An 18,972-nucleotide genomic window follows, 5' to 3' on the forward strand; every position below is an offset into this window, starting at 1 on the left:
AGTGTGACCTTTTTTTCTAATGAGACGCCATGTTTTTTTTTTTTTTTTTTTTTTGGAAGTCTGACTGCCTGTCTATGTGGTGGTAATGGATTTTGCAGATTTGTTCCTTCGTGTTTGCTTTAAAAACACATAAATTCTCTCTTTCTTAGACACCCACACCGCACACTAACTCTCTCTCACTCACAAAAACACACTCACACACTCACACACTCACACACTCACACACCCTCTCTCACACAGTCCACGGCTCCAGAGTGCAGGCTCCGCTCCACGCCCTGCTCTTACTCATGTCTGCGCTGGGTGTGTGGTGACACCAGAGTGTGCCATGCCAGGCCCCTCCACCGGTCAGCCCAATCCATCTCCGGTCCTGTGACTGCCCTCTCTCGCCCACTAAATCAATTAGAGCCAACAACAGCTCGTGATTCTATACACTCATGATGATCACGTTCTCCATCAGACTGACAGACCCACAAATCAATTGTCTCTTCCCCACAGATTCTCGAGTGCTCTATCTACTTCTTCTACATGTCTGTACGCTCTCAACTCTCATAGATATGGCAGCTCCTCTTGCTCGTATCACTTCACTCCCGTCTGATGGGATGGAGATAATCATAGGGATTATCTGCTGCAATTCTTTATCGGCGCAGACGCCAGCCTGCGTGGCGTGAGGAGGTTCTTGAGGCTCTGGGTAATGCACATGGGTCACAAAGCAGCCGCTGAGACCGGCTCTTTGTCCAGACCTCAGGGCCATCAGGAGCCAGGAGGTCAGGCCGTGGCAGGAGACGAAGCCATCCATCAGCATCTAAAGTTAGCACGCTGACAGGAGCGATAGCCAAACCAAGCTAACGCGCTGCACATCACATCACAGCACAGCGCAGTGTCACTGCCATCCCCAGGAGGCCCTAGGGGGATGGGTGTCCGGGAAGGCCTGAACAGATCAGCTGATTACAGACTGCTCTGTGTTCCTTCAGCCTCACGTTGGTGTGTGTGTAGAGTCGTGTCAGTGATGATCTGGTGAATGCTCTGTCAAGATACATACTTTTTGAATGGGCTGCTGGTTCTTTTGTGGCCTCAAGGCTGTCTGTGGTTACGTCTGTCCTCTGCAGATGTTTACAACAGAAGTTGGAGTTTTGTGTAGTTGATAAATGTGGCCGTGCGTGCAGTGGCTTGTGGTTGCATGAAGCCATGTGACTGTGCTGGTAAGGATGCGTGTGTGTGTGTGTGTGTGTGTGCGCGCGCTCAAAAGCCATCAAAATGGTCTGTTGATGAGGCCCCCAGTAAAATCCTGACTTTGTTGTACCCCTAAGACACACATCTGCTGCTGGTTTCACAAGTGTAGCAGTCAGAGTCCTCGAACGTGCCGCGAGCCAGAAATAGCGCAACTTAATTTCTCCAGCCTCGTAAAAATCTCCCCCCACAAGTCTTTTATTCCTGTACATCTTTTGGCTTTTAATTTTTCTTTTGGAACCCGTCACTAAGATTCAGAGTTAGCAGGGTAAACGGGAACACATGTGTTTTTGTACATATGGCGACCTGGTATGATCACGAACTTGTTAAGATCCAGTGTAATAACGTTTTGCCCAGTGTTTCTTTTTCCAAGTGGTGGTGATGGTGTTGATGTAGGAGAAGAGGGTGGTGGTTAGGGAGGGAGGGGAGCAGAGTTTGCCAGGACTGAGAGCTTGGCTCAGCTCAAAGCTCACTGAGCACTTAATGTTGCCTGATCTCACAGCTCATCTCACGCACTCCCATCACCACTCGGGTATTATACTTCACACATCAGTGAGAGATTATACAACCCTCCTACTCATGTTCCAAAACGCTGATTCTCTCGAATAATGAGCAAGCATGAGAGAATACACTGTAGATTTTGTACACAGAAGTAAAAAATACTTTTTTGCCAACCAGTATGCTCAATTTGCACGCTTTGAAAGTTCCTGAAGCAAGAAGTGATTGGACATCTGGTTATATTTGTGAATAGCCTGATACCCATCGCTACTAGCTTAGCGCCGTTTTAAATAAAACCTGGCACAGTTCACCATCCTGGCCAACCTCCCTCATCTCCATTAGGGTCCACTCATAGTTGCTGTGGCTGAAGCAAGTTTGCAGTCAGCCTGTTTATTTTAGTCCACACTCTTGCTCTCCCGGATGGGACTGGCCTTGGGTACGTGGCCCTTTCAGTAGCACAGCCTTATGGAAACAAATCCCCATCTTAGCCCGGCCAAGCCTGAAACCAGGAGCAAAGCTCTTCGGAGTTGCAGCGGTTTGCTAACCTCAACCCAGTGCCCTCTGCCTGGCTAAAGCTGCTAGCATCAGGCTTTTCTCCATCAGCCCCCTATTCTATCATCCTGATGTACTTATGATGTCGTGCCTGTGAGTGTTAGACTCTGTAAGAGAGCACAGCCTGACACATAAGTTGCTCATGATGTGGAAATGGTGTGACTCTTTTGAAGAGACTGTGACAGTATGGCAAAGTAACTGCCCTCCAAAGCGTTGTGATGTTGCTATGCTTCCAGGCGAGTTTTTGCCTCAGCTTTTGAATCCTAGCTCAGTGCTAGACCTCTCCAGAGCCTCCAAGTATGCTGTACGTCTGTGAAGCAGAGCAGCGGCCTTCTTTTGAAGAGGCGCTTACTGTCAACACTCTGTCTTTGATTGTCACAAGTGCACAAGGGCTCAGAAAGTTTCCTACCAAAACGGGGCACATCGCTCTAATGATGCGCTTCATTTTTACATAATCCTGTTTCACACTTGGCTTCATTTGTCTCTGTGTATGCGCTCCAGTCAGCATTGTGGTAAAGCTGGAATTTTGTGGGTATAGGTACTGTGCTCTCAGGGCTGGAGAAATGTAGAGACTGTCTGAGTTTGAAAAACAAGATTTTGGATTGGTGTGCAAATAAGCACACCACTCCCTATGTTTTTTTTTCTTAATATCCAGAGTGTTGCTGTGAGTCTGAACAGTTGAAACGGTCTTCACGGTAGTCATAATTTGAGGTTGCCTGCCTTTCTGGGAGTGTCTGTTGAAGAAAAGTACCAACAGATGCTGTCACATCCCTGAAATGCAGAACACCTTATTTCGATACTGTAGAACATCATGAATGGCTCTATAGCGCTGTTACTGAGCAACAATGTTTTGTCAGTCGTTGGAATTCTGTTTCGCTGTTGAAACCTGGAGCCTTTGAACAGTTCTTCACCTGGTCCAGGTGTATTTCATCAACCTACCAGTCATCAGTTAGGTGCAGGGAGAGGAAAGGGAGCAGACTTGTAGGGCCGAATGTCACTCAGGTGTAGTGAGGAGCAGTGGAGGCTTCTCCATTGAGGAGAGGGAGGAAGATCCTCCTTAACATTTTGAGAATAAAAAGTGTACTTTGCCCAGACTACTGTGATTAATTAAAACCCTTAAATAGGACTACTTTAATACCTTTGTATATGTGATGTTAGTTTCCCTGGGTAAAGATGACATTAGCACCCCCTATCGCTATCGAAAATTACTGCCGGAGGACCTTCCTCCCTCTACCCTCCATTGACTCCCATTCATTTCTCTGCCTGCGCTGGCGGCTCGTGGAATGCGTTGACTTCAATGGCAGAGAGGAGGACGATCCTCCTCTGAGAGGGTGTGACTAGTTTAGGGGTCTGGATAGCGCTAAAATCTATTAACGAATAGGCTGGAGTCACGTCTGCGCTATAAACCAATAAGCAGAGGCCCTGGATATGGTGGGTGGGGTTATCCCCTCAAATCTAGGCTACGAAAGATAATCTGCTCAGTCTAAGAGACACAGTTAAGCAAGAATATCTGACCATTTTAATAATGAGAACACATTAGCAAATTAGCAAATAAAGTAAACTATGGAAACCGAGGACATTGTTCATGTTTTATTACAGAAACCATTCCATGGGGTGAGTTACAATGACAAGTTGGCCATTAAAGCAACAGGTAGACCAATTCCAAAGATTGAAATCACCAAAAGCAACGGCAGAGTCAGTGTCGTGAGTGCTACATGGTTTGCTAGGTAGGCTACTCGTGGGTGACTGGTAGCATTACCAACAATCGGTTATATTGCTGGCCCTGTTTACTAATGAATGTCAACTCTCCAACGTGGTGTTTTCATGGATTTACTGATATAAAAAATATTGACAGGGCAACCAAGCGCCACGACAAATGTCAAGACTACGTTGGTGCTGCTATCCGCCTTTCATTGCTGGGCGGCACCATGCCTATAGAGCGGTTAGTGGATGAGGGTGTGCGGCTGCAAATTCAACAGCACAACGCTAAAGTGCGTGGCAATAGGGAGGTGGTAAAACGTCTGTTAGATGCAACGGCTTACCTAGGCATGCTAGAGTTGTCTTTCAGGGGGCATAACGAAGGGGAAAATTCTGACAACAAGGGCAATTACAGGGAACTTGCGGAGGTGATAGCGAAGTATGACCGTGTTCTGGCAGAACATCTGGAAAGCTCCACCGTCTTCTCACAGGCATGTCAAAAACAATCCAGAACGATCTAATTGCAGCCATTCACCATTCGATTGAAACAGAGCTAGAAAAGGAACTTAACAGAGCACACTTCTTTTCCTGGCAAATTGACGAGACCACAGACATTAGCTGTCATTCTCAGCTGTCTGTCATCTTGCGCTATGTTGATGACCACGGTACAATTCAGGAACGCCGTTTTTCTAGCCAATAATACTTGAGAAAAAGGATGTAAGTGAATGATTCAGAGCATGATGCATTTGAAATGGCATCAATTATGGTCTTGTGTCTTCATTCTTCTTAAAACAATTGTAGCTGAAAATAATCAGACATATTACAACCAATAGCTTCAGTCATTGAGTGGAAAAAATAGGCCCAATGATTGGCCCAGAATCTTTTATTTAGTTTTACAAATCAAGAGTAGTCCTGATTTGACTAATTGCCTTTGCATCCTTTCCTTCTGGCCTGGACTAGTCCATCAAAGACATGCTGCCCACCAGCTTTCAAAGTACAATGCTGCCACTGGTGAATTTATCAATTTTATTCACAAAATTATCCCTCCCGGCTATTTTGTGCTGTAGTTCACCAAAACACCCTGAAACAACTTGAGTCTCACATACTTATGCCACCAACAGTACAAACGGGCCAATGGCAACCAAGCGCGCAGTCCTTCCTCCCTCACTTTAAAAACCACCAGCCGCCACTGGTGAGGAGACACCTCTGGGAGAGACGTATTGAAAACCTGATAGTTGATTGTTGCACATTCCAATGCAGACAATTTTGGCTTTTCCTCTAAAACCTACTCAGAGTTCTGAGAGAGAGCGAGAGAGAGAGAGCAAAAAAAGGAAACGGCTCAGGAAACAAAGCCTAGTGCATCACCCAAGAGCATCAGGTGCACTCACTCTCTACTTCTCTAGGACAAGTCACATGTCCAAACAGATGCCTTGCTGGGAACTCAAAGGGATACCATGTCATCTGCTGCTAATGTTTGTGTCAAACAGAATGAGATTATGCAATATTATTATATACTCTCTCTCTACATATACATATATATAAATATAGTTTACCTTAACAAGCATGGGGAAAAAAGAGAATATTTGCTGCTCAAATGACCCATGCTTCAGTAGTCATTCCATTGTTACACCCCCTTTAATAGCTTGATGATTCGCTATGAGTGTTACATGAAAGGCTTTGCATGCAAAGAGCAGACAGTATGTATTTCTGAATGTCAGCTCTGTTTTTAAGCCCCTAACCCAATTTGTAAGCCTCATGCCTGCAGCACTACTGTGGTAGCTTACGAAAGCAAGGTTTAGAGCCACCAAACTGCAACCCCTAGACCCCAGATGTATGTGGCAAGGACGCAAATAGACCTCTGAAACCTTTTGTTGTTGTTTTGCAGTATTCGATGTGTTTCCATCATTGGCACTTGACAGGTTCTGTGTCCAGTCCTGTACAAGGTAGTCTTGTTGACTCTGTGCTACAAAAAGTACAAGCCTTTTCATGATGATGTGACCTCAGGCACTGTTAAGATTCAACAGATCAGTTGAGACTTGACTGAAATAGCAGAATATTGTGTGGGAAACCCGCATGTTCTTCCTGTGAAGGACATCTTACTGGCCCCCGCCCAGACTTCTTTTTGAGTGACACTCTCTGTTTTGAGATTATCAAGGAAGGAAGTAATTTCCGTCTGAAATTTTCATGAGCCCTTCTCGCTGTGGTGGGTTATCAGAGTGCTCAGGAACGAACTGCGACTTCCCTGTCAGAGAAGGATAAGCTCCTTCTGGATACGCAGTATTAGACTGCAAGTCCCAGGAAGGCTGCAAGAATTCTCACTCTATTTAGACAGTTTACACTCTATTTCTAGGTACACTTTCAGCAGTTTGATTAGAATGTAGAATAGGTTAAGATCAACTCTGCGGCGTCCAAAAAAAAAGTAATTTTAGTTCCACATGAGTCAGAGATGTTGTTTACTACAAGTTCAAATGATCTTACCATCGGCTAGTTGGTCCCATATGTTGAAATGTTTAAGTCCTGTATCTATTTATGGACTATCAAAAACACACATGCTGTTGTAATAGAAAATCCAGACGTTGATGTTGACCGTAATTTTCTGTGGTAGGGAGTTGTAACCATTAATAGTCATGTGCAAAATCTTCGCCCCATCGTGGTGTCTAGTCTGTCGCCAGTTCTTCTCCCCACAGAGGCGGCCTGTAATAGATCAGAATGCTGTGAGAAAAGGTGTAATTTTAACTGAGAGGTGATGGAGTTGTCACAACTCTAAATTCTCTAGCGGGAACATCGCACTCAGTCACGTACTGAGGCCCACAAACACCGCCCATGTCCACGTTGTCAGTTGTCTCTAAGCACCATGGTAGGGTAGAATCAGCAGCTAGCACACATGTGTCCTCATACAGCTGTTTCATTACAGCTGTTTGAGATTGAGTCATGTCCACTTCAAGCTTTGCAGACCCGGTTTTGACTCCTATTTTATTCCCATTTGCAGTGCGACTGTGTCCATATCAGACCCAGAGGGCTATTAGTTATACCGCACTGGGACATATATTTCATTGGTGAGCACTTGAGGTGCATGGAGAGGCAGATTATTGTTCTCAGCTGCTATTTTTGTCCCACTTTTCCCTTTTTAAATGGCATCAGCTGACCTGATCATTGGACTCTGTGGCACCTATTCTCTGTAGTACATAATTCTCAGCCCTCAACATGTGATATGTCATACAATCACATGAGAGATAGAGTCTCAGATTTATCCAATTATTTAAAATATAATTTTCTAATTCAATTTTGGATCTTTTTTTTTTCTTTGTTGCCAACTGTTTTTGTTCCAATGGGTCCTGCTGCTGAGATTTTTTTCTAGAAGTGTTGGACTGCTCCTGCTTGTGAATCATATCATCAGTAAGATCAGGAATCATTGAACACTTAGGAAGGCGCCATGACACTCATCCTTTCCTTCCAAAAATGGACTTAAACTGCAGGAGATGACATGCCACAACTTGAAAAACAGTCTGAATCTGTCGTCGTGTTTTGCTAAGCAGTGGTTTCTCTCATTACTGACTAAGCTCTGGTAAATGTCAGTCATTGTTTATGAGAATCCTGGTGAACAGGCATTCAGCTGACAGCAGTGTAGTCAAAGAGCAAGAGCTTTACGTGGCTTGACAGTGATGTATGGGATAACTTTCAGTTTGTGCTCTTCACAAGGACCCTTTCTTATCAGAATGGGACCCACTGCCTCACTGAGAATTTCCCTCTGGCAATCATTTTTGCCGCTGTGATAAACGTATACCTGTGTGTGCACCCACAACATGTGGGCCATGTATCTGTTTGGAAATGTCAACATTGTCTACATAGACACCAGTGTGTACTTTCCCAGCACCTACTGATTCCTCAGTCACGATCACTCTGGCCAGTAAGGGAGGGTCAGGTCCCTGATAAGTGAATGAGTGTTGTGTGAGGGCAAGCAACTGGGGGTCGAGCCTGGCATAGCCTGCCGACACCCTATCAATTAGTTATATGCTGACATTCTCTTTCTCTTCCTTTCTTTCTTTCTTTCTTTCTCTCTCTCGCTCTCTCTCTCTTTCTACCCCCCCTCCCCCCCCATGTGTCAGTTCCCGGTTCTCTCCCTCTTAGCTGACGGCATGTATCTCTGACTAGGGTCTGGTTTTCCTCACTGGGTAAAGTAGGCCAGTGCTGCACACTCAGAAGACCTGTCAGAATGACATACTCACAGGCCGCCCCTCTCACATCTGACTTTGGACTGTCTAGCCCAGCTTTGCCTCCACAAGCACTAAAGCCCTGTTCTTATCAGTGTGGTTTCTTCTTCATAATTATAAACGGCTCAAAGCTAAAATGACGAATGGCAGCTGTGTTTTGTGGCAGTCTGAGGTGACAGAGAGTTTAATAACACAAGGTGGACATAGGATCCAAACTCGGTGTGGATCCATTCACATTGTGTTCCTTGTGTTCATATCAGTACAGGATGTTCGTCTGTTTTCCTGTAAGAACACTGTGTCGAGGCATAACAGTCTCTTTCACTCTCATGGCAATCTTCATTGCCCTCACTTTGCCTGCAGTTCATGTTATGAAGTTTATTACTTAGTACTTGAAGTACCGTTGTCACATATCAGTTGAAGGTTGAAGTGCTGGTTCTAAAAAACGGACTAATTATATTTTTGTTTAGTTTTTTTTCATTGTCCTTTTTTCCATATTCCTGTCCACCCTACCCCCACCTCCTGGCTCTCATCCCAATGTAACAACATCAAGCAAGACTGTGTTTGACCTTGGGGTGTTGAAGAGCCTGCACAAAGAGGCCCAGTGTTGTGTCTCCCTCTGTAATCTGGGCCCTGCGGTTTCCCCCCCACATACACACACACACACTCACACACTCACACACTCACACACAGATCGTTGTGGCAGCCTTTGCCTGCCCTCAGTACCACATGGACTACAGAACTGAGTGTTGAGGAGGGGAAGGTGCTGCCTTTGAAATTAATGTCCTTGGCCAATAGTCCTCGACTATCAAATGTCAGTCTATTTAATATTATCTTTTGAGTTCAGTCAGGTGCGTTACAAATTTGCACTTTGTGGTACAAAGCAGTTTACTGTACAGGAAATTAGCCGAACAAGCCAAGTGCAACTCTATATAAAATAAATTAGTGAAAAAGTAGTGAAGCACTCCCAATTGGAGTCACTGGGTGAAAAATCAACTACAAGCACTTGAAGCTGCATAATTATTATGTCTACTGTGTCTCCCCATGTCTGCATACATTCCTTCTGTGATTCAACACCAGGGTTTCATGAGTGCCTTGAGTGGGGTAAAAGTGCATCACAGAAACATTCGTTTGACTTACATTACATCAGTTTCATGTTGTGGCAATGGCTTTGTCCTTTTGATTCTTATCTTGAAAATAACTCCTCTTGGAGGAAACCCAGCTGTGCAGATCATGGGCTGTGTCGAGCCACGAATGCCCTTTGGACATAAGAACAGTGGGTCAGGACACACACACACACACACACATACATACATACATACATACATACATACACACGTATACATACACACACACACACACACACACAGAGGCAGAGAGAGAGACACTGGAGGGAGACCTCATCCAAAAACAGTGCTGAGTTTGACTTGCAAAAGGCCCTCCTCTGGCACTCAAATGACAGGGCTTGTACCCATCCAACATTATTTGTGTATCCACAACAAAGTCTATTTCCAGTCAGCACCAAAGAAGAAGAACAGGAGGAGCCACACAACCGTCCCCCACAGCATAACCTCAGACTGAGGTCAGCATGCAAAGCATTGTGGGATATCGCTGATTATTACCTTTTTGTGTTTTTTTTAGCCATAGCACAACAAGGAGGAAACACTTTATTGGCCAAATACCTGATGACACAAACACTCCCTTAGAGGGGCGCGCGCACACACACACACACACACACACACACACACACACACACACACACTTCACAACAAACATGTAATTAAGTCATGGGGTTATACGATATTGTTTGTCTGTTGTCAAAGCTCTCATTATGTCTTAAAGTTTACAGGCTTCCCAAGGATAAGGAGTGGCTGACTACAAGAATATCATTCCCTTTGAAATTTGCTTTTAGACTCATTCTTCTTAAAGTCCACTCGGTCTCATCCCATAAACTGATCGGGTATGGACATTTTCCTGGCTCCAGTTGTCTTGTTCTTTAGGAGCCTTCCATAAATTGTCCTCAAGGCTGCAGTACGTAGATGAAAAGGAAAAACTAAACACATCTATGTTGCTTGTTAAGGGCATGCTGCATTGCTGGGACAGTATATGCTTTAAAGATGTGAAGTAAACGGATGATAAAGGCACTATCTGTAAATTGCCCATTCAATCCCTAGAATGCAAGAAGACAAATGGTTAATGGATATAGTCTTCCTGGCTGGGGGGTGAGCTGGTTTTGAGACTGCACCACATGTTTGCCTAGTTCTCTTGAGGCCCAAAGAATAGTGAAGTGGATTTTGGGTTGAAACGATGTGTGCTCCTACATAGGGCTGGGCGATAAAACGATAAAAATAATTATCGCGATAATGACTTCCCTCGATAAAGCTATCGTAACATTAATTCATTTTCAATAATATCAATAATGTCGATAGAGAATAATTAGGAACAGCAGTCCATTTAGTTTCTGTGATGCAGCAGGAAGTTGCGGAGAAATTCAGGGTGGCCGCGGGGCATTAAAAAGTCTTAAATCGCGGCGTTGTCTATGGTTAGGTCTGAATGTAGACTCGCAGCTAAAGCGTCTACAAACAAGTGACCTGATAGCCTACTAGCTGGCTAGCTCTCTAGTCCTGTCAGCACTATTTCCACACGCTACACCACGCCCGCTAGCAATGTATTAATTTTTAACTTACAACGAACCAACAGTTTAGGGAAATTAAACGGTGGTCACTTAAACATATTTATCACAGTGTGAGATACATGGTTTTACATTTACGTTGCGTTCTAATATGTGACCGTTAGCACACCATTCATTCAACTCCATTGGTAGCTAACGTTACCACTTATTAGCCAGCTGTGCTGCAATTTACTGTTGCTCTGATTTTGGGAGGTGATCTACCTGTTGCTTTGATCGCTAACTTGCCACTGTAACTCAATCCCTGGAATGCTTTGAGTAGTAAAACACGAATGTCCTATGTTTCCATATGCACTTTATTTGCAAATGTTATTTTCTTGCTGTCGTTCAAATGATCGGAACTTCTTGCGTTAGGGCTGAATCTCGTAGCCTAGACTTGTATGGAGGGGATAACCCCACCCCCCGGATTGCTCCACAGCCAGGGCTGGCTCCTCTTAATTGGTTTATCATCGTATTTTCGCATTACACACATTTAGCTGATGTTCTTAAACTCAACCGGACGAACCGGTTATTATCAGACATCAGTTTGTTTACTTGGAAAGATTTCTGTATATTTCCACTTTTGATTTGTTTTGAAGTTGAGAAATGTTGGGAGTTTACCACATTCGCACAGGCGTTCTTGTCTGAAGCAAATGAAACAGACTTAATTTATATCGTCTTATATCGTTATCGAATGAAAATATAAACATCTATTGTGATAATTTTTTACCCATATCGCCCAGCCCTACTCCTACAAAGATGCCTCAGCCAATGCCTCTTCCTAGATGTTGAGCTATAGATGAGGGGTGCACACACACTTGACAAGTCCTTTTGAGCTTTGTGTGCCAGTCAGTTCCCGTCATGTTAAAAAAGGTTAGTTATATGCCTGTCTGAAATAGTCAGGACCAATGGAGTAAAGCAATAGGTGGAATGCTGTCTAGAATTGTGAAATCAATGCCACAGGGTCCTTTGGCATTACCCATAGTTTAGGTGTAGCTTTTCACCATTGGCTGGCCCTCAGGTTGAGCGTGTCAGGATGCTATCTGAATCGGCATTTCCTACAGTCACTTGCAGCAGAGTTGGCGGCCGCATACAAGTGTTATTTTCCTGTGGGACCTTAAAGAGGCTGGCCTGTTCGTTGACACAGGAAGGGCGAGGAATGCTTATATAGTCACAGGTCCAATGCGTTTGGCTGGCATGGAGGAAGCCTTTCACTGTAAGCCTGCCATGGGTGTCTCATACACACAATCATGTGCTCAGTCTGGGTTAGTTTTAGGGGTTAGGGTTTGTCTCTAAATAAACCAAATTATACCCTAAACCTCACCACAAAGATGGTTAGCAGCTTTGAATATCATTCACATTCTAGCTTAAATCGCAAATCTTGCATGTATTTGACCTATTAGCACTTTCTGAATGCAACAATTTAGTTTTTTTCCTTATAGAAAACACATGTCTACCTCAAAGCTGCTCCAAACAAAAGATTAGCTTTGTCAATGGATTTTTGCACATGCTCTAATGATTCTTGTGATTGTGAAACCGAGTGCTCATGGGGAACCTTCAGTCTTGTTGGCAGGCGTGTTGACTTGGAGAGTCTCCACAGCGAGCTGAGTGAGGCTCAGAGCTTGGAGGCCAGGCACATGCAGGGAAATCATGGAGGAGTTTCAGTGTTTCACTGTTTTTCTTTCCCTCAGCTAGAAAACATGCCTTGAAAACCATGAATCATGCATGTATATACGTACACACACACATGTACCCCCCCCCCCCCCCCCCACACACACACACACACACACACACAGAGAAACATAGAGTGAGAGGGGGGGACGTGCACACATGCACACTCTCTCTCTCTGTCGCTGCAGACAGGAAATATTTCGAAGCGCTGTGGACCAGTCCAGACTTCAGAAATAGCGTGTCTAGGAAACGTATGGTTTATTTTAGTAGGAGACAACTCTCAGAAAGGCCAACTGGAGAGTATCCGCCACCAGAAGGGCACAATCCACAGTCTGTATTTGTTCCTGCTGTTACCCCTATTGGCTAATCCTGACCCTGTATGCTACTCTGCCTGCTTCAGTGTGATTGTTCATAATTTTAACCCTCCTTTGCACATACCTTGTCCTTTAGTGGCTAGTATCCTTACAGCTGGGTCTACACTGGTTTTAGCTCTAACCTTACCCTTGCTGTAGCCTTAATGATCATGGCACTTTAAGCCTATGTGAATGTAGAGTCGCTCAAGAGTGATGTGGCGGTTTTACTTGGCCGTTTAGCTCTGAGCATTATGGGCAGAAAGGGTCAGTTGGGGACTCGTATGAGACTCGTATGACCTCCATTTATCCAAGTTGTTTTAGTGGTGTTTCTCGCATCACAGATAAGATGTTTACGTCCAAATTTATTCTGGATACTTCCCTTTTTCTCTGGGACCAGTGCTGCACTTCCTGCTGGTTGGTTCAGGGCAATGATGGCAGAATGCACATCAACAGGTCGGCCTTCATCTAAGAGGGAACAGGGAACGGTGGTGAGAGCCAACCGTGTGGGTGGGGGTGGTTTTGGCTCTGTTTAGCTCTGGTCTTGCTTTCTATCAGCAAGGTCCTGGAGCTCCATGACGACCCTGAATAACAATTGGCGAAGGAGGGTCAGAGTATGCTCAACTCAAGAAAGTACTGACCTCATACTGCTCAAGGAATTCCATGCATACTCTCATCACCAGACACAACACCATCTGTTTCAGGGTGTGAGGAGAAATTGGTGTTGATGTCATGCATGCCTGTAATCAGGAGCTGATTATGTGCGTTAACTCTTCCTGTTCCGTAATTTTCAATAACTAATTAACGTTGCAATCAACTGTAGTCTTTGGATCACTTACTGATCTGCTGATGGTTAAAAGTATTGATGAATACATATTTACCTCAACACCACACCACCTTCACACACCTCCAGTAGTTAGCATTAAACACATGGATGAGTATATAGCTGAGACAGAAATGGCTGCTATAGCTTCTAATCGTCTTCCTCTCAGCAAAATGTTTGTTTAGGCAGAGTACACCATTTGCCTCTGTGACCTCTGTGAACCTATCGTGTTTGATGATTCAGAGATTTTATATTTGTGGATTTGATTACATCAGAAGAGGGGCCGAGTTAAAAAAATAAATAATACAAAAAAAAGATCACTACAGGTGTGTCATTGTTGGAACACTCCCTCTATTTATGTCTGACCTTCCTTTCAACTTATTTGCAGAAGAGATTGTGTCTTCTTCACTTCTAATCGTCTTGCCATCAGCGAACTGTTTGTTTAGGCCGAGTACACCAATTGCCTTTTTCGCCTCTGTGAACCTCCCCTGTTTGATGATTCAGATTCAGATTAAGATTCTTCATTTTAAAAACATTTCCCAATCCTTGGCCATCTGAATTATCTTGTCGCCCCCATTACAAGTGGGAAACTAAGACACAAGGATCACCATGGAATAACTACCAAGAACGAAGAATAAACTACCACAACAAGTGCTTCCTCTGATGGGTCATGTGACTTAATTAGGCATTGTCACATTGATTAATCTTTTAAGGCAGATTGGAGCTTATTTTTTATATTAAGGTAAAATGAAATTAGTTTCCCAGTCACCAGCATTATGAACAAATTCAGGCAGGCTAGCCGAATCTCTGTCAGTTTTAGTTTGGAGCAACATGGCTATGAAACTATGAAGTATCTGTCAGCAATAAAAAGAAAATATGTTTTATGTCTGCAGCATAGTTACAGATTCAGAGTATAAGCTTGCTATAGCCCTAAGACATGAACTGGATAACCTTCCTAGGCTCATTCAGTTTCATGTTGAGGCTTGATGCTTCTCTGCAGTGGCCTAACAGTATTGTATGGCACCCTCTGGCTTCTTTGTTTAGTCCAAGAACACACACACACACACAGACACACGCGCGCTCACATACAGAGTTCAAGAGGATTTAGGGAAACAGGTGTTTAAAGTGCTTGCCAGTACTTGCTTCTTGCATTTTCTGTATAAATCTAAAGGGCAGAGTGTGAGTGAGTGAGCTAGACAGAGGCAGAGAATGCAGACACAGATGTCTTTGTTTGCATATAATGACTTGTGTGGACGAGAGGGTTCGCATGGCTAGCATGTCACTTCTTTTCATGGTGTGTGCTAGCCTGCTCCCAGCATGGTCACTGTTGGTTGGAGTCGACTCCGCCATGACTCACGCCGGACACACCCGTAATGTTCCCGTGTCAAGGGCAAAGTCCCTGTAAACCATTAAACCACAAGGTGTGGCAGAATGACCTACTCTTCCCCAAGAGTATACCACAAGAGCCGACAATACACAGAGGTAGGAGTTCAGCAGAGGTAACGAAAACAAATATTCGGTGAGCGCTGGCTTCAGGGAGAGAACCGTGGACAGTTTTCCTCTTGCCTCCCTTGCTGAGCTCCTCTTTCTTCAAAGCTCGCTGAGCTCCTGATCCCAGGAAAAAAAAAAACCTTGCATACTGCAACAGATCCTGCAGAAGCTGCGTTTTAAACAGGAAATTGATAGTAAAAGACATTGTTGTTTTATTTGTCTTGTCTCTTCCCTGTTCTCTTGAAGAGAAATAGCCAGGAGGCATTTTATGACATTGAAACCTGGATCTTATTAGTGCTGTAGGGACCCTTAGTGCGTATCCCCTTTGTGATGAGCAGATGTAATTGAATTTGTCATCTCGCTGACCTAAATTCTTTTCTCCCCTGACCGTCAGCATGCAAGTAGACCACAAAGGGAAAGTTGCCTTTAAGTAGCCTGGCAGAGGTACTGGTAACCCATGCTCTGCAGTTTATGCTGCTGCTGTCCGCTTTATAGGCTATGCTTTTACAGATGTGTGATAATGGTATCGAAGTGCCAGAAGTGTATGTTTTTATGTAATATTCAGAAATGCATTCCTCTCTGGATGCTCAAAGTAAACATCAGACTAACTATCTGGTTTTTCTTGCAGTGGCATTTCCAATTTTGTATGCATTCTCCAGGAAAGTTGAGGCGTGAGAATTTATTAGCAAACAAATTAATCTTGAAGTGCCACTAAGACCTAATCCGCGTGGAATTCCTGTGTGCTAGCTGACACCTGGAGAACATTAGAGCAGCAGAGCCAACCTGATGGAGACGGCTCCATTACAGGGGCACCCCACCACCCCTACCCCCTGATTCTGTGCTCTCACGCTAGCCCTTAAAACCAGCCTCAAAGGGCTGTCAGAGTCAAATGTCTGTGTTTCTGTGTGTGGGTGTTTTTTTTTTTTTGCTAGTCTTATTTCTTGACGTAATGCATGGGTCTAGCAGTAAGAAGGAAGGTGATTGTTTGTTTTACATTATACCAATGTACTGTCCTTGAACAATACTTTACATGGGGTACAACCCACACACAAACACATACATACATATACACACACACACACACACACATGCGCACCCTCACCTCCCAGTAGACACCACTGACCTTGCTCTTCTGTTTGTTCAACATTATCTCGCTTGAGTTCAGCATTTGTTGCATAAGCTGTGACCAAATGAGTGCATGGTTAGACAGAAGAGCATGAAATTCTGTCTTTTTTGCTCTGTTCAGTACTGGAGTGGAATGTGAACAAACTATTTCTCCACCAAGAAAGAGTTGTTGTTTTTTTCCAAAGAATTTGGGTCACAGTGGCTTCTTGTGGTTAGGTATCGACTGGGATGTGTGGTCTTTTGTGTGTGCGTGTGTGTGTGCGTGTGCGTGCTATTGCATGCAAGTGTGTGTTGGTGCACATATTTAGCTATGAACTCACTGGCATGAAATCACTGTGAACACGGCTGTATGTTGATAATGTGCGTTCCTTGTGCTAATGGAACATCGCATTTTATCATTTTCCATGGAAATTTTCGAGGAAACCATACCTCATACTGACTCACTGCCTGTGTATGTTTGTGTGTGTGTGTGTGTGTGTTTGTGTTTCAAAATGTATCTAACAGTGAGCCTCTTTGTCTCCCATAATCCTTCCCCCCACCTCTTTCTCCAGGTCACGGAGAATGTCATTGCGGCGAGTGCAAGTGTCACGCGGGTTACGTAGGCGACAATTGCAACTGCTCCACGGAGACGGCGTCCTGCGTGTCGGACGACGGGCAGATCTGCAGTGGCCGGGGCAGCTGCGTGTGTGGGCGCTGCCAGTGCACGGAGCCTGGGGCGTTCGGGGACACCTGTGAAAAATGCCCCACCTGCCCTGATGCCTGCAGCACAAAGAGGTAATAGTGAGAACAGCTCCGCTCTGGAACCTCTGGAACAAATCAGCTCTGTCTCATGTTTGTTTGTCCTAACCCTCAAGGGGGCTACACTGAACAAAATGATGATTATGATTAAATAATGTAGTCACTATTGTCCAACATAACACGACAGGAAAGAATTTAAATATAACAAGACTCGGTCCATCAATGACTAACGAACCAAACATAATCCTCATGTGCTTCAAATCCCTTTGCTGAGGGAGTCACTCTTCAAAGATCCCCCTTCCAGTCAAAGGTCAAGCTGCTGTCTCCGACTCTAGTCGCTCCATATTCCCATGGCTACAGCAGGCTTATGTTTTACACTGGGCAGTGTTAAGGTCACTTGGTGAAACTTCAGGGCATTATGCTGGTTTGAATAGGAAATCCAGGCTAATTGTGCTTAGGAGTTTCTCTGTTTAAAGTGGCTTTGCTTGTTGTGTCGTCACAGGGAGTGCATTGAGTGCCGGCTCTTCGGCTCCGGGAGACTTGCTGACAACACGACATGCCAACGGCAATGCAAAGACGAGATCATCACCGTAGAAACGCTGAGTGAGTACCCCTGGCAACCCACCTGCTGAAACAGGGAGGGTTAAATCCGTCTATATTTCTTTCCATTCGTATTTTTCATCTTTTTGTAATCAATTTTGAAAACATCACTTCCAGTGCAGTGAAGTATTGTTATATGAAATTCATATGCAACGCAAGGCACTGTGGTGTGCCCTTGTAGAGATGTCAACAACAGGCCGCAGTCTAGATTCTTTCACCGTGACTCAAACTTCAATGAGTATCTGCTCTCCTACTTCGATGAGGCGCTCAGAGGCGTGCGACCAGTGAAGCGCTCTGGCTCTTGTACGGTGGCCTGGCGGCCCTCCGCCCTCGGCTGCAGTCATAGCCACCAGCTGGAGGGATCAGAGGGCTGCTGCTGTGTGAACATCGGCCACGCCGGCACCATGGCAGCACTCTCAAATTCCTCTCTCCTTAAAGAAAACACGTCCGGTGTTCGTACACATTCCTGGCTCTGTAAGTGGAAAACAGACATAGTGGCTTGGACAGAATCATAAAAAATTCCAGCCAATCAACATGCTGCTTCAGGACCACGGAAAGTAGGGGTGTCATTTGATTGGCTCAAATATCAACCAGCTTTTGCAAGAATCATGGACTCTACCTTTGAACAACCAAGTCAACCGGTTTTCAATAATAGTACATAGGCAAGCTTTACATTTAGTCATTTAGCAGACGCTTTTGTCCAAGGCGACGTACAGGGGAGAGAACAGTCAAGATAAAAGCAATCAAAACCTGGTGCAACAATAAATACTACTCAACATAAGAAAATAGAAAAACGACAAAGAAAAGAAAAGAAAGAACAGGAATGTAAGTGCAAGTTAAGCACTAGTCAAGGTGCCAGTTAGGAAGGGAGGTGCTCTCTGAAGAGTTGGGTCTCCAAAAGCTTCTTGAAGGTAGAGAGGGATGCCCGCAAGCTAGGTTTCTTTTAGCTTAGAGCAGTATAGTCAATATTGTCAGCAGTTGATGGAGTGGTTGCTGACGATGGAAGACTCCCTGGTGTCACCCTCAGCTGTCTCCACTGATGAGTGTGCATTAGGTTAAAGGCAAAAGAACGCGAGCAGTTTGGGGGAGAACTGAGAATGCAGTATTGGCAATTATCAGCGCTCTCCCAAAGATCTCTCTGCAGTCATTTGACACCCCTGAGGCCCTGGCTGCCTCTAGCTGCCTCTAGCTGCCTCATACACTTCAACCATTTCTCCATATGGGTGCTGCAGGTAGGAGAGGAGCAGGCTGTGGTCCACATCTGCAGATTTTACATCAGTGTGGCTTTTACATTTTTTTGCGATTGAGACCTGTGCCAAAACA

The 18,972-nt window shown here is 44.6% G+C and overlaps 1 protein-coding gene across 1 annotated transcript in view; it reads left to right on the forward strand.

Moving 5' to 3' along the window:
* Window positions 1–18,972, forward strand: part of itgb5 (integrin, beta 5) — a 42,555-nt gene that overhangs the window by 18,896 nt on the left and 4,687 nt on the right. Inside the window, exons 11-12 of the mRNA XM_080839156.1 lie at window positions 16,863–17,085; window positions 17,552–17,652. Of these exons, the coding sequence (XP_080695282.1) occupies window positions 16,863–17,085; window positions 17,552–17,652 (324 nt within the window). The remainder of the gene's footprint in view (window positions 1–16,862; window positions 17,086–17,551; window positions 17,653–18,972) is intronic.

Source organism: Sprattus sprattus (genome assembly GCF_963457725.1).
Source record: "Sprattus sprattus genome assembly, chromosome: 5".
NCBI lineage: Eukaryota > Metazoa > Chordata > Actinopteri > Clupeiformes > Clupeidae > Sprattus > Sprattus sprattus.